The 16,289-nt window shown below is 41.1% G+C and overlaps 1 protein-coding gene across 3 annotated transcripts in view; it reads left to right on the forward strand.

Annotated features, from left to right (window-relative positions):
* The window catches only part of crata (carnitine O-acetyltransferase a), a 33,165-nt gene that overhangs the window by 11,362 nt on the left and 5,514 nt on the right, over nucleotides 1-16,289 (forward strand). The window contains exons 6-13 of one of the 3 annotated variants that reach the window (XM_054758331.1): nucleotides 1,906-2,080; nucleotides 5,199-5,377; nucleotides 7,133-7,233; nucleotides 9,296-9,415; nucleotides 9,527-9,649; nucleotides 11,034-11,205; nucleotides 11,409-11,471; nucleotides 13,444-13,581. In XM_054758331.1, the coding sequence (XP_054614306.1) occupies nucleotides 1,906-2,080; nucleotides 5,199-5,377; nucleotides 7,133-7,233; nucleotides 9,296-9,415; nucleotides 9,527-9,649; nucleotides 11,034-11,205; nucleotides 11,409-11,471; nucleotides 13,444-13,581 (1,071 nt within the window). Of the gene's footprint in view, nucleotides 1-1,905; nucleotides 2,081-5,198; nucleotides 5,378-7,132; nucleotides 7,234-9,295; nucleotides 9,416-9,526; nucleotides 9,650-11,033; nucleotides 11,206-11,408; nucleotides 11,472-11,722; nucleotides 13,421-13,443; nucleotides 13,582-16,289 lie in introns of those variants that run through there. The other 2 variants (XM_054758332.1, XM_054758333.1) reach the window with 2 other exon arrangements.

A 16,289-nucleotide genomic window follows, 5' to 3' on the forward strand; every position in this document is an offset into this window, starting at 1 on the left:
CAGACAAGGGCACCCCACAGGCCTGGCCGCCCCGGGCGAGCCACCGCGACGGCCAGGCCCCCGGCCACACCGCCGACCCTGGCGGGCAGGCGCCGAGGTGCACGAGGCACCCCAATCCAGCCCGCCCCACCCGTGTATGTGATAAGGTGTGATTGTGTCAATAATGCAATTAAAAAAAATAATAAATAAATAAAATGTGATAAAAATATAAGGTGAGCACATTTTCAATACAACATAAATATTTGTTTAGCTGCGAAATCTCAATGGGTATTGTTGTTAACAAGATTAGCTCAATGGGGTACAGTCTCAATCAACCCATCGATGTTGATAATTTATATTTGAAATTTTGCACTGTTGGACCTTAAGGAGGTTCTAAGTAGAGCTTCCAAATGCAAGAAGAAGAAATGGGAGTGAGACAAAAGCTTTTCTGAGTAAGCAATTTATTGCAAACAAGCATTAAAGTGAAATAGGCTGTTTATCAGCTGATCAAAAGTTTAAGAAAATAGCTATAAAAAAAAAAGCCCAAAACCCATTACCTTATCATTTTCCTTTGTAATAACTGGTAAAGACCACAAATGAATTACAGGAAATGAATAAATGGATTGCAATTGATGTGAAACGGATGGGGGGTAGGATTAAATAAGCTTAGCTTCTTCATACTCTTTTTGTACATGTGAAAATGCGAATTGCACAATGTGATGTATTTCACTGTAACCTGTATGCATGTTCAAATAAATTAAAACCGTTACCATTACCTCAAAAATGGGTTTGGGCATGCTTGATGCCAGTGTTTCCTGGAGGCTAGGAGGCTAGTGGGACTGTTGCTCCAGGTGGTGAAGATGGCTTCACAGAGTGTATCAACTGTCTGGAACTTATGTCCATTTTTGTAAACTTCCCTTGCCATCCATCCCTAAATGTCCTCAATTGGATTTAGCTCAGGGGAATCCGCAGGACGGTCCAAAAGAGTGAGCTTATTCCTCTGGAAGTCCGTTGTCAGGCGGTCCTTGTTAAGTGGAGTGTTGTCCGGTTGAAAAAGCCAGTCATTACCACACAGACGAGGTCTTCAGTCATGAGGGATGCCCCCTGCAACATCTCCACATAGCTAACTGCTGTTTGATGCCCCTGCACCACCTGAAGCTCCATTGTTCCATTGAAGGAAAAAGCAGCCCATATCGTGATAGCGCCCCCTCCACTGTGCCGTGTGAAAAACATCTCAGGTGGGATCTCCTTGTCATGCCAGGAACGTTGGAAGCCATCAGGACCATCAAGCTTACATTTTTTCTCATCAGAGAATAAAACTTTCTTCTGCCTTTCAATGTCCCATGTTTGGTGCTCTCCTGCAAATTCCAAACGTGCAGTTTTGTGGGGTTGAAGGTGACGAGTCCTTTGAAGATGTGTTTTCTTCTTAAAAGTCTTCTCTCGCGGATGCCATCTGATGGTTATTACACTGCAGTTGGCACCAGTAACATCCATCAGGGCCGAGGATGGTCCCGTGTCTTGATGGACATTCAATCGGATCCTTTTTTTTGGTTAAATTACAAGTTCCAAATGTTTTTGTCTGACTCTCCCTTCTTGCGTTCTCTACTTAAACCCTCATTAAGATCCAAATGTGCAAAATGCAAATTTTTGCAAATTTTCAACTAGTCTTAAGATTTTGATCAGGAGTGTGTAAGAGCTATATGAACATTTTATTTAATAATTTTTAATGTTATATTCCACGGTTTACAGAAAAAGGGAATTATTGTGCCAGCCTTGCTTTGGATCACATTACATCTTGTACCTGCAATAAGTGTAATCTATTTAACCGTTATTATATATATAATGGTGTTTGTGTTTTTTTGGGGGGGTTTTTTTGCGTGGGCATTCATTATTTTGTTGTTTTTCCTTCCTTCATCTTGGACTTAGTTCTTCATGCTGGATGTATACAACAGTGATGGGACTCCACTGACAGCTGACCAGCTGTGTGTTCAGTTGGATCGGATCTGCAGCTCGTCACTACAGGCCAACACGGAGCCTGTGGGCATACTTACCACCCAGCATCGTGACGCATGGGGCAAGACCTACATTAACCTCATCAAGGGTGGGTCCAGTGGAACACTACAATGTTTTTTGTTTCATCGTACATCACTCAGAGGTCAGAAGTCCTGAAAAGGATGACACATCATCTCAGGCAGAGGTGTTACATAAAAGACCCAACATATACAGTATTACCGTATTTTCCAGACTCTAAGTTGCTCCGGAGTATAAGTCTCATCTGTCAAAAAATGTGTCATGAAGAGGAAAAAGACGTATATAAGTGGACTATGAATGGCATTTATTTTGAAATTTATTTCACTAAATTTAAGACCAAGAACAGACATTTAATCTGGAAAGTTATTCAACTACACAATAGAACACACAACAACAGGCTGAATAGGTGTCTGCTATGTTAACATAACACATTAACACTTTGATGATTTGCTGAATAGGCTAAATTAACATGTTAAATTACCGCTAAACAAGGTCATAACGCAAGGCCGCACGGTGGTTTAGTGGTTAGCATGTTGGCCACACAGTCACAGTCAGGAGATCGGGAAGACTTGGGTTGGGCATTTCTGTGTGGAGTTTGCAGGTTCTCCCCGTGCGTGCGTGGGTTTTCTCGGGGTACTCCGGTTTCCTCCCACATTCCAAAAACATGCATGTTAGGTTAATTGGCGACTCCAAATTGTCCATAGGTATGAATGTGAGTTTGAATGGTTGTTTGTCTATACCTGTACGTGCCCTGCCATTGGCTGGCGACCAGTCCAAGGTGTACCCTGCCTGTCGCCCAAAGTCAGCTGGGATTAAGGTCCAGCATGCCCGCGCGACCCTAATGAGGAGAAGCGGTATAGAAAATGGATGGATGGAAGTTCACAACGCTCCTGATCTCATTCCATATCACTGAATTCCAAGCCTTGAGCACCCTCTCACGGCTATCGACGGCTCCTCGGTTCATGTCATTCAGCATGACATCACATTTAAAAACAGGTTAAATTATTTATATACATTTTGATCTATAATTCGCACCTGACTACAAGTCGCAGGAGCAGCCGATCTATGAAGAAAAAGTGTGACTTATCATCCGGAATATACAGTTTGTCTATTTCTGTCATCTGCTGAGTTAGAACAGGGGTGGGCAAAGTGGTTTAGTGTTTTGGCCCGGGCCGCCTGACCGCTATAAGATAGCGGTGATTGCAGGAGTTATAGCGGTGATTGCAGGAGTTTGCGTTCTCACAACTAGCCACTGTTAACCCTTTGCGGCGTACCGTCCTCTATTTTCATGAGGAAGATCTGGTTTTACGCCCCCTATTTGCGAGCCTAGGCGTGTTCTATATCATTCAAAAGCTTAGTTTGAGATTGGACTGGGTGTGACTTTTTAGGCATTTCAGCCAAATAAAAATAAAAAAATCCCATGAATTAGGTGCTTAAAATTTGCTAATAAAGGTGGAACCTCAGCACCCCCATATTGTTCAAATAGCATGCTTTTTCAATGCGGCTCCGTCGCTGTTGGCAGAACACAGTAGATCCCCAATATCACTGGATATCATGTGATGTCATGTCCGGTTACAGTTGTCACTGCCTCGAGCAGATGGTGGTCAAGTAAGCGTAGTAGTAATAAGATGTTCAGGGAGGTATGAGCAAAAATGAGGTATACATGTGCTGTTCTCACATGTTGTTCAAATGGGGATTTCTGGAAAAATTCTTACTAAGGTAGTCCATCAAAAGGGTAAAAAAGTTCAACAAAGAACAAAAAATACATGGAGAAAGATGGCTGCTGAGCCTGTCTCTCTCACTGACAACATGCAAAATGTACTGTATACTAAAACCAAATAGGAAATGCAGAAAGAATTGCCTCACAACAGAAAACTATAGATTCATAATTTCTTCATACTACTTCACCTAAATGCTCCAAGTGTTTATTATTCAATAAAGAGAATAAATATACCACCGATATTACAAAGCATGCCTGATGCATGAAAATAAAATGGAAACTTATAAAGAGGGGAGGGAATTCTTGGAACCCAAAGTAATAAAGTTACACTCACAATGCTCTCGTCATTATCACTAAACGACTAGAACACGCACCTTCACCCGTTTAAAACAAATACTGTATTTGTAGAAATAAAGCTCTGTTTTGGCAGAGTCATGCAATGCAGTAGCAAATATGAAGTGCTCTTATCAACTGCAGGCTATTGGGAAGCAACTTAACAGGGTTGCAATCCACGTTATTTGCAACAAGTTTAATGTTCATATGCTTCACCCCCATGGAAAAACAGCGCTGTGAAACAAAGGACCCATACAAGAATGTATTCATGCAGACTGACTTGGTGTATGACTGCAGGTAGACATGTTAGAAACTCTATTTTCATCTGCTACATTCATTGGGTCTGAAGCTGAAGATAAGCTTTCACCGTTGTTTGATCGCCTTGTTTTCAACTATTTCATGTCTTTATGCAACACACCATGAACACTCACACAACTGGAGCAAATCATTTCAACGACATGCACCGTTATTCGCTTGAATCTGCCAAACATTGTACAAAGATACTGAACTAGTGTGTGACCATATTGAATGTTTGCCCCTCCCCTAAGCATCAAGCCGGAAGTGACGCGGACTGCTTTTAGGTCACCCAGCAATTTGCGGGGATTACGTTCCAAGACAACAAATGGTGAAAAAACGAGTAATTGGTGCACCCATAAAAAATTAAATTTTTTTAACACCACTCCACACCCTCCTGCTAGCTTGACGCTGACATTCTTGTCCGATTTCGGATCAGCATTTGGAATAACATTTGACTGTAATTATTGGACTGTAATTATTGGACAAGATTCAGTTCCAGAACCTTCTCCTTCTGTCTGCAATTGCCATTGTTTATTCAGCACACAAGCCTCACACACTTAAGTATATATTTAAAATCTAAAATGTTATGTTAATGTAAAAAAAAAAAAGCCAATTTTCAGAGGAAAAAAATAAAGAAGTAATTTTCCATGGACTTTCGTGGTTGTGAATGCTGAGCTGTGATTGTGTGGGGAGCCACTGTATTATGTTTATACTTGGAAGCTCATTTTCCTATGGGTCGGCTGGTCTGTCACTTTAAAAAAAACAAAAGTGGTCTGAGAAAGAAAGAAAGAAAGAAAGAAAGACACATAATGACACCCTGATTTCTTTTTGTGTTAAGATCGGACCAACAAAGAATCTGTGTCGGCTATCCAAAGGAGCATCTTCACGGTGTGTTTGGATGGGCCCATGCCTCAAGTACCAACCAATGCACATCGGAGCCGTGCAGCTGTGCAGATGTTGCACGGAGGAGGGAGCCTGTGGAACAGTGGCAACCGCTGGTTTGACAAGACACTGCAGGTGACACGTAAATCTCAGTTTTCTTTGAGGCTGGTTGTGTTACGTGGCTGAGATCAACAGTAATCCCTCGCCACGTCATCCGTCATCCTTCCGTGTGTGTGTGTGTGTGTGCGTGTGCGTGTGTGTGTGCGTGAGTACCTACACATGCATATGCATACACAGTACATATACATGTGTATGTGTGTATACTTACAGTGGTGTGAAAAAAGTGTTTGACCTCTTCCAGATTTAACATTTACCATTCCTAATTTCTTATTTTTTTGCATGTTTGTCACACTTACATGTTTCAGATCATCAAACTAATTTAAACATTCGTCAAAGCAACTGAACACAAAAACCCTGAGTTTTTAAATTAAACCTTTTTTTATTAAGGGAGAAAAAATCTAAAAGTGATTGCCTTGCCCCCCCATTGAAACATAACTTAACTGTGGTTTATCACACCTGAGTTAAATTTTTCTAGCCACATCCAGGCCTTATTACTGCCACACCTGTTTTCAATCAAGAAATCACTTAAATAGGACCTACCTGACAAAGTGAAGTAGACCAAAAGCTCCTCAAAAGCTACACATCATGCCGAGATCTAAAGAAATTCAGGAACAAATGAGAAAAAGTAATTGAGATCTATCAGTGTGGAATAAGTTATTAAGCCATTTCTAAAGCTTTGGGACTCCAGCGAACCACAGTCAGAGTGGCCAGTCAAGCAAAATGACCCCAAGAGCGCAGCGACAACTCATCCAAGAAGTCACAAAAGACCCCACAACAACATCCAAAGAACTGCAGGCCTCACTTGCCTCAGTTAAGGTCAGTGTTCAGACTCCACCATAAGAAAGACACTGGGCAAAAACGGCCTGACGAAAACCGCTGCCAAACAAAAAGAACATTAAGGCTTGTCTCAATTTTGCCAGAAGACATCTTAATGATCCTCAAGACCTTTGGGAAAATACTCTGTGGTCTGACGAGCCAAAAGTTGAACTTTTTGGAACGTGTGTGTCCCATTACATCTGGTGTAAAAGTAATGCCTCATTTCAGAAAAAGAACATCATACCAGCATTAAAATATGGTAGTGGTAGTGTGATGGTCTGGGGTTGTTTTTGTACTTCAGGACCTGGAAGACTTGAAGAATTCTGCTGTCTACTAAAAAATCCTGAAGCAGAATGTCCGGCCATCTGTTCATAATCTCAAGGTTAAACCAACTTAGGTTGTGCAGCAGGACAATGATCCAAAACACACCAGCAAGTCCACCTCTGAATGGCTGAAGAAAAACAAAATGAAGACTTTGGAGTGGTCTAGTCAAAGTCCTGACCTAAATCCTAATCCCTGCTGTGGCATGACCTTAAAAAGGTGCTTCATGCTGGAAAACCCTCCAATGTGGCTGAATGACAACAATTCTGCAAAGATGAGTGGGCCAAAATTCCTCCACAGTGCTGTAAGAGACTCATTGCAAGTTATCACAAACGCTTGATTGCAGTTGTTGCTGCTAAGAATTGGCCGACCAGTTATTAGGTTTGGGGGACAATCACATTTTAACGTTAAAAAACATATTAGAAGTTTGTAAACAGGTTTACTTTGCTCTATTGATGAAAATATTTAATTTATTAAATAAGGGATCCCACTTCACGGAAATTCACTTATCACGGGTCGGGTCTGGAACTATTTAACCGCGATAAACGAGGGATTACTGTATAACAATTCTGTGTTTCACATGATCGTTATCTGTAAAAGTATACTGGCACTAAAGAAGAAATATCTTTCCAGTTTATTGTTGGAGAAGATGGGACCTGCGGTGCCAACTATGAGCATGCCCCAGCTGAGGGTCCTCCCATTGTGGCGCTGATTGACCATGTGGTGGAATACACGTAAGTAGAGTGCAACAATTAAACAATGACTTTTTGATTATTCAATTAATCAACAATTATTTTTGTATTCGATCGTTTTGTTTTTTTATGTAAATATCCACTGATTTCGGCCTCTTCAATGTGAATATTTTTTAAATTTCCTTTGTCATGCATGAAAGCAGACTTATTACATTTGTGTTTTAGGCAAAACAAGGTATTGACACACATCAGCTTTGACTTAGGGAAACAGCGATCAACATTTTTGACAGGTTTTTTTTGTATGGCAAAAGAGAAACTTTTTTTTTCTCGCTAAATTCTATCTTTGTTATTTATTATTCAGATTTTTTTTTAATGAAGCATGAAAATGCAGTTGCAATCTACTGGCAGGCAATTCTCCAAGAAATGAACTTCTCAAATAAAAATATTGATATTGCATCGAGAAAAATTGAAGAATATGGGGGCCACTCTAACATGTACATTAAAGATGCTAAAAGCAATCCAATGTAGGTCAGTATATTGTACTATAAGATATATAATCTCTGTGTTATAGGTGACAAAACAAATGGCTGTAATATCTAATAATATAGAAACAAAGAACAAGCTGCAGGCCGAAAATGGCCCCTGGGCTGCACGTTGGCTCTTTATAGCAAGAAGCAAGTGCAACAGTAAGAGTTTGAACAGGGTGATTACCTGAAGTGCAGAGTTAATAGCTGTAGCATGCAGAACCGTTATCTCTACTAAACAATGGCAGCATGCTGCTTTCATCTTATGCACTTATCTTTGTCCCTCTACGGAGGTGAAGTGCTCAAAAACAGTGGGGGCCAGCGGGCGCGTGGCTGAGATCCACCAGGTCCAAGTCAGCTTGAGCATCGCCGACACAGAAGGGTGGGGCCGTGCGGCTGTTGTCGCCTACTCTCCGATATGTACTCTGTCGCTGAATACCTTGCCTTTTCGTCTGCTTTTAGCGGACTTGTCCCTCAGTTGAAATATGTACAGTGTGGGAAATGGGGCAATCCGTCGTGGGGAGGGCAAAAATGTATTGAAAACCCACTGGTCCACAAGGTGGATTGTCCCATGCACGGAGGACCAGTTTTACCGTGTACCGTTACATCCCTACAAGCCACTAAGTGTTTGATTCATATTGATTTGGTCCATCTAGGGCAAATTAATTAATCGAATAGTAAGTCTCAGATTAATCGACTAAGAAAATAGTCGTTAGCTGCAGTCCTATATGTACTGTAAGTAGTAGTTAATACACCATAGTGTAACTACTTTTAGATCTTCTACAGCAGTGCTCATCAACCTTTTTGAGCCCAAGATATCTGTATATATTTATTTATTTATTTTGTAGAAAGGTTTTTAAAGTAAATTAAAAAGTGATACTTATTTAAAGCTTTGTCTTTAAATGCAAAGCTTTGTGTTATTATTGGTTGTTGGCTTGAACATTTCACCTTTTTCTCATTGTACCTTTTGCTTAATTTGCTCAATGACCATTTTGGCTGTTTTTTTAAAATTTTATTTTGTTTCTGCAGTGATGCAATGACAAATGAGCCATGGTCCGCAGATGGCCCATGGGCATCACGTTGGGCACCCCTACTTTTGTGGATCTTCGTTGGGCTTGTGACGTCGGCTCTCTTTGGCTTGTTTGCTCAGTGTCGTGGCTGAGCCATGTTGATTTTGAGCCACATTAATGTGCAATAATTACTGTTGCGTAGGCAGGCACATCGATGCGCTCTGTCACTCTCTCTCTCCCTGTCGCTCAACCTCTGCACGCTTGTGAACGCTGCGAGGCGTGCTGATGTCCGTGCGCTGGTACCTCTAGTCGGCTTTCGTCGGACTGGACCCCGGGCTGGAGCTTGCGGGCTGTGTGCCTAGAGTGCGGCGAGGCATACAGGCGTGTTCAGTGGTCAAAATGCGTGCCCGTTGGTCACTCCCCAGGAGGGGAGGGCACTGATGTAATCCTTTTTTTTTTTTTTTTCCCAAATATTCAACGGATTGGTGACCCCTTGTTCTACAGCCATGCCTTGCATTGTGTCTTAGTTAACTGGAGAAAAGCAGTTAATTACTTTATTTTCTTTCTAAGGAGGAAGCCAGACACGGTTCCCACTGCCATGGCGCCTTTGCCTATGCCCAAAAAACTACATTTCAACATCACACCTGAGCTCAAGAAGGACATAGAAGAGGCCAAAAAGGGCATGAATGTGTGAGGACAGCTTTTACAATGGCACTTTGTGACGGACATACTGTATTTATATTGCACATAGAACCACTTGGATAGAGGTACATGCACGTCATCCCTTCTTTCTCACTGCAGATTGGCTGAAGACCTGGATATGAGGGTTATTGTGTTCGAGCACTTTGGAAAAAATGTACCAAAGGCCCACAAGATGAGCCCAGATGCGTTCATACAGGTGGCACTACAGCTGGCTTACTACAGGTGAGGTGTATGAAAAGCTTGGCTGCCATTAAAGCAGTTGAAACTATCACGGGCCTTGTCTCAAATAGAATGCTTCCAGCAGCACCCTTCAATGCTCTGCCATGAATCTACCTCACTGCCTTGGGAGATGACATGAAGGTCAAAGTTAAATAGTTAACTCAAAAGAGCAAAAGTGACATAGTACTTCCTCTTGGAAGTGGAGTGTTATTCTGGAATACCAGCACTAATAACAATAATAACAATAATAATACTATTACGAATAATTTTAACTAAGAATTTTAATACACTTTGTCATGTGTAACATAAAGCTGAGATGCAGGCTATGTTGTATTAGCATTTTTTTTTAAATTAAAACTATCAAAATGCCCCCCGGCATTCTTTCTATCAAATCGTTTGGGCACCAATGTAAGTGCACTGTAACAGCCGCAAGTGAAACTACTTGATTTGTAGCGAAACTACTAAATCTACTGTGCTGGGTTCATGCTTAACACCATAACTGAACAAGTGATGGAACCATAACATCTCACTTCGCAACTATGAGGTTTGGGACAAAATATTAATATGGCACAGTGGATCCCCGCACAGCTTTCACGAACCAGGCAAATTTGGCAATTTAAAACCAAAAAAAAATCCCCTCTAAAAGTAGGCATTTTTTTCTGCAGAAAACTCGTCTCATTCACCCTAAATGGGACATCCTTTATAAATGGGTGATAATACAGTTACATTGTAGAGCATATGTGTAACACTGTTAGAAAGCCCACGGTTTTTACATCTTTATGCTTTATGCGTTACTGATCATGTTTTTTCCTCAAACGTTGAGATTTTGCACAGATTTCGACAGTCATTGAATGCACCATAGTTGTATGTTGAGATGCAAAAGTTTGTCTCCAGAAGCACTAGTCCTAGCAGTTCATGTTAGATTATCATTCATGAGTGGTGAGTAGCTATACTCTTGGTACTTGAAATGTGCTTAATAAGTGTGTGAGGCATATTTAGGCATATTAAACCTAGATTGTGTCGTGAGTGAACAATGCCAATCGAACAGAGATGGGTAGGGTTCTGGAGCTGAATTTAATCTAATAGTAACAGTCACTTTTATTGCAAATGTTGAAAAGACATTTTAATGGACGTAATAATTACTCAACGGTGTAACCCCTGAAAAAAGTGATCTACTGTATTGTGATAGTAATAGGCTTTGTCTCCTATAACATAAGAAAAATGTATAGATCTGTTCTATATTAAAGGTTTTAAATTCTGTAGAGATCTGGCGTAATGCAGAAAATAAAATGAACTTGACAAACTATTTGTGCAATTTGACATTGTGCCGCATCGTGTTTATTGTGGACAGGACTGAAGTTTTTTATTCCCATTTGCATTTTAACAGGCCAAGAAAAGGGCTGTTTTCATATCTTCTCTACAGGATGTATCAGCAGTGTTGCGCAACATATGAGAGCGCCTCCCTACGTATGTTCCGGCTGGGTCGTACCGACACGATCCGATCAGCCTCGGGTGCAGCCGCTGCCTTTGTGAAGGCCTTCGATGACCCCAACAAACAGGTCTCATTTCCACTGGAACACATCCAAAAGCTCAAACTACCAATAGTCCCTTTGCGCAAATGTTGTGCGTGAATTATTACAGAGGGAAATGCGATTACGATGGCAATGTTGCATGATCTTGCGAAAAGAGGCTTGTGATACGGCTAACACTAATCATTTACTTGATTTCAGCATCTTCATTGTCACTTTTGTGTCTCGCACAGAACACAGAGAAAGTGGATCTCATGGAGAAAGCTGTGAAAGCACATAAGGCATATACAAACTTGGTAAGTGGTTCATTTTGTTGAATACAGAATTGACGTCATGGGTGTTCAAAGGGGGTCGTTGTCATGATGTCATCATTGAATTTGCAAAAATTGTCCATGACATATGTGCATGTATTTTTACTTTATTTTTAAAGTGTAAAAAAAAACTACATATAAACACAGTTTTGTATTATTACCATATTTTCTTATATTAACTTATATTACTATAAATTGCACTTTTTTCATGGTTTGGCTGGTTCTGTGACTCAAAGTCTGTCAAAAAAAGGTGAGCATTACCGTCGACAGCCGCGAGAGGGCGGTCGAGGCTTGGATTCAGTGATGTGAAATGCTATTGGGAGCTTGGTGAATTTGCTTAGCAGTGATTTGCTTGTTTGGACTTGCTGGTTTATGTTAATTTAGCCTATTCAGCCTCTCAAATAGGGGGCGGTGTATAACCCCAGCTTCGTCATGAAAATAGAGGAGGGTACGCCACAAAGGGTGAACATGTGGATTGAAGCAGCTGGGGTGCATTGCTGGGCAGTTATAGGCAAAGTGAGAAAAAGTGCTCCATTCGGTGTGAGCAGGTGTTTACAGCATGTTTTATGTGGTGTGGTGGAGCTGTGGTTCATTGCTAGGCAGTTGTGGGCAACGTGCGTAAATGTACTTCAGTCTTGATGTACTGTATTTTAAAGCAATAAAAAGTTACATTCAGCCAACGTGTCCAGTATTTTGTGAGAATGCAAACTCCTGTAATCACTGCTATCTTATAGCTGTCAGGCGGGCCAGGACAAAACACGAAACCACTTTGTCCACTCCTGATCCAACTGAGCAGATGACAGAAATACTTTATATACCAGGGGTCACCAACGTTTTTTCTTGCGAGAGCTACTTTTAGAAAATGAAAATGGCCACAAGCTACTCATTTTTGTAGAAATGATTTTCATACCTTATTTCAACCCAAACAAATCAAATATGCTGGTTTTACCAAAACATTCACAAAATGCTGGTATCCACAACTCACATTTTATGTTTCAGAATACATTTCTTTCTAGTGTTCTCACATTATTAACTGAAAACCCTAATGAAAAGCAGGCCTGCGGGCGCCTCATGTGGTCGTGGGGGGGCTACCTCGTGCCCGCGGGCACTGTGTTGGTGCTGGTATATACTGTACATACTGTATTTTCCGGATGGTAAGTCACACTTTTTTTCATAGTTTGGCTGCTCCTGCAACTTATAGTCAGGTGCGAATCAAATATAAAAATATTTCTAAATAATTTAGCATGTTTTTAAATGTGAATTCATACTTGAACTCATACAGTACATGAACCAAGGAGTGAATTCATACTTGAACTCATACAGTACATGAACCAAGGAATAAACATTACCATCGACAGCCACGAGAGGGCGCTCTAGGCTTGGATTCAGTGATGTGGAATGGGATCAGGAGCTTGGCGAACTTGCTTAGTGATAATTTGCTTGTTGGACTCGCTGTCTTGTTATGTTAATTTAACCTTTTCAGCCTCCCAGGTGTGGAGCTCAATAAGTGTCGATGTGTTACGATAACATAGCGGGCACCTATCAACCTGCTGTTCTGTGTACTAGTAGTTGAATAACTTGCCTTGCCGCAATTAAGTGTCTGCTCTTGGTCTTGAATTGTGTGAAACAAATTTCTAAATACATTTTAAAATAATAAATACATTTAATTTTTTTTTTCCTCTTTGTGACACATTTTTTTGACTGATGCGCCCTACACTCCTGAGCGACTTGCTTTTTTTTTCTGTTTTATTTGAACATCATGCCACTGGCCGCAAATGGCCCCTGGACCACACGTGTTACTGCGTATTTCACCAGGAAGGTAAAGTGTTACCAAAAGATGGAAGAGTGTCTCTAAGCTACTCGTATGTCTTCTTAGCACCATCACTATCATGCCTCCCGCTGCAGTGGCTCATTTTTGCATGGTCTGCATTTGATGCTAACGTGAAAAAACTTTCAGGCAATCAGTGGTCAGGCCATTGACCGACATCTGCTGGGTCTGAAGATGCAGGCTGCTGAGGAGAAGATTTCCATTCCTAAAGTCTTCAAAGACACATCCTTCGCCAAAGCCTTGCACTACCGCTTATCAACCAGTCAGGTATGGAGCACACTTTCACACTCGCATTGAGGCCTTTATTTTATGATTAATCTCTTAAAGCCTACACATAAAAGGTCTATTTTGCTCCAAAATGACAAATAACATGTACAAGTACATGGATTATGTTGGTGTGAAAGTAAATGTTCTGATGGTTGTTGTAGATATGAATATGTTTACTACTGGATATGAGTAAATGAAGATGCTTGTTCAGTGAATTGTAGCGGTAGAGGAATTATACTTGCCAGGCTCATTCTACAAATATAATTGAACAAAAAACCTTTTCTTTGCACGTTTATCCCATTTAAATGTTTCAGATCATCAAACAAATTTAAATATTATTCAGTGACAACGCAACTGAACACAAAGTTTTTAAATACTACTTTTTATTATTAAGGGAGAAAAAAATCCAAACCTACATGACCCTGTGTGAAAAAGTGATTGCCCCCTAAACCTAATAACTGGTTGGGCCCCCCTTAGCAGCAGCAACAACTGCAATCAAGCGTTTGGGATAACATGAAATGAGTCTCTTACGGCCCACTCATCTTTACAAAATTGTTGTAATTCCACTTTGGAGGGTTTTCCTCCTTTTTAAGGTCATGCCACAGCATCTCAGTGTGATTCAGGTCAGGACTTTGACTAGGCCACTCCAAAGTCTTCATTTTGTTTGTCTTCAGCCATTCAGAGGTGGACTTGCTGGTGTGTTTTGGTTCATTGTCCTGTTGCACAACCCAAGTTGGTTTCAGCTTGGTCACGAAAGTTGGCTGGACATTCTCCTTTAGGATTTTTTGGTAGGCAGCAGAATCTTCCAGGTCCTGAAGCAGCAAAACAGCCCCAGACCATCACACTACCACCACTATACTGTATGTTACTGTTGGTATGATGTTCTTTTTCTGAAATGCAGTGTTATTATTATGCCGGATGTAATGGAACAAACACCTTCCAAAAGTTCAACTTTTATTTTTGTATTTTCCCAAGGGTCTCGGGGATCATCAGCAAAATTGAGTCCATCCTTAATGTTCTTTTTGTTCAGCAGTGGTTTTGGTCTTGGCCCTCTGCCATGCAGGCCATTTTGTCATTGTTATGGTGGAGTGTCATTGTTATGGTGGAGTCTTGAACACTGGCCTTAACTGAGGCAAGTGAGGCCTGCAGTTCTTTGGATGTTGTTGTGGGGTTTTTAGTGACCTCCTGGATGATTCGTCACTGCGCTCTTGGGGTAATTTTGGTTGGCCGGCCACTCCTGGGAAGGTTCACCTCTGTTCCATGTTTTCGCCATTTGTGGCTAATGGCTTTCACTGTCGTTTGCTGGAGTCCCAAAGCTTTAGAAATGTCTTTATAACCTTTTCCAGACTGATAGATCTCTATTAATCTCAGTTATGTTTTAACAAGGGGGGGGGGCAAATCACTTTTTCATACAGGGCCATGTAGGTTTAGACTTTTTTTCTCACTTTAACAATAAAAAGTTTAATTTAAAAACTGCATTTTGTGTTCAGTATAAAAAGTTTAATTTAAAAACCGCATTTTGTGTTCAGGTGTGTTGTCATAGACTAATATTTCAATTTGTTTGATCTGAAACATGTAAGTGTGACAAGCATGCAAAATATAAGAAATTAGGAAGGGGGCAAACACTTTTTCATACCACTGTGTGTGTGTGCGTGTATATGTATGTATGTATATATGCAGACCCTTTCCAAAAAATTAGAATGTCATGGAAAAGTTGTTTAATTTCCATAATTCCATTCAAAAAGTTAAACTTTCATAGATTATAGATTCAGGGCCCACAATTTAAACGATTGCAAGTGTTTATTTGTTTATTTTTATGTAATTTGGGCTTCCAGCTCATAAAACCCACGAAAACAGGAATTCAAAAAATTTGAATACTGTGAAGAAATCACCATTTACTTCTCAGTTTTTTCAGGAAAAAAAAGAAAGAAATTAGGATCACATCAAATCAATCAAAATATGGTACTTTCAAAACGATATGTCAATCTTCAATACTTGGTTGGGAATCCCTTTGCCTTAATCACTGCCTCGATGCCACGTGGCATTGAAGCAATCAGCCTGTGGCATTGCCTGGGAGTTATGGAAGCCCAGATTTCCTTGATGCTTGCTGTCAGCTCTTCTTTGTTGTTGGGTCTGGTGCCCCTCATTTTCCTCTTGAGAATACCCCATAGATTCTCAATGGGGTTTAGGTCCGGTGAGTTGGCTGGCCAGTCAAGCACTGTGATGGCATGGGCATCTAACCAGGTTTTGGTGCTTCTAGTGGTATGGGCAGGGGCCAGGTCCTGCTGGAAGATGAAATCTGCATCTCCATACAGATCCTCAGCAGAAGGAATCATGAAGTCCTCTAAAACATTCTGGTAGACTGTTGCAGTGACCTTGGATTTAAGAAAGCAGAGTTTACCAACACCTGCACCGGACATTGCACCCCAAATCATGACGGACTGTGGATATTTCACACTGGACCTCAGGCAGCTTGGGTTCTGTTCCTCACCCGTCTTCCTCCAAACCCTTGGACCTTGATTCCCAAATGAAAGGCACACTTTACTTTCATCGGAAAAGAGGACCTTGGACCACTGGCCAACAGTCCAGTCCTTCTTCTCCTTGGCCCAGTGGAGACGCTTCCTCCGTTGGCTCAGGTTCAGAAGTGGCTTGACCCGAGGAACCCGACAGTTGTAGCCCATCTCCCGGATGCGTCTGAATGTGGTGGT

The sequence above is a fragment of the Dunckerocampus dactyliophorus genome, chromosome 17 (genome assembly GCF_027744805.1).
Source record: "Dunckerocampus dactyliophorus isolate RoL2022-P2 chromosome 17, RoL_Ddac_1.1, whole genome shotgun sequence".
Classification (NCBI taxonomy): Eukaryota; Metazoa; Chordata; class Actinopteri; order Syngnathiformes; family Syngnathidae; genus Dunckerocampus; species Dunckerocampus dactyliophorus.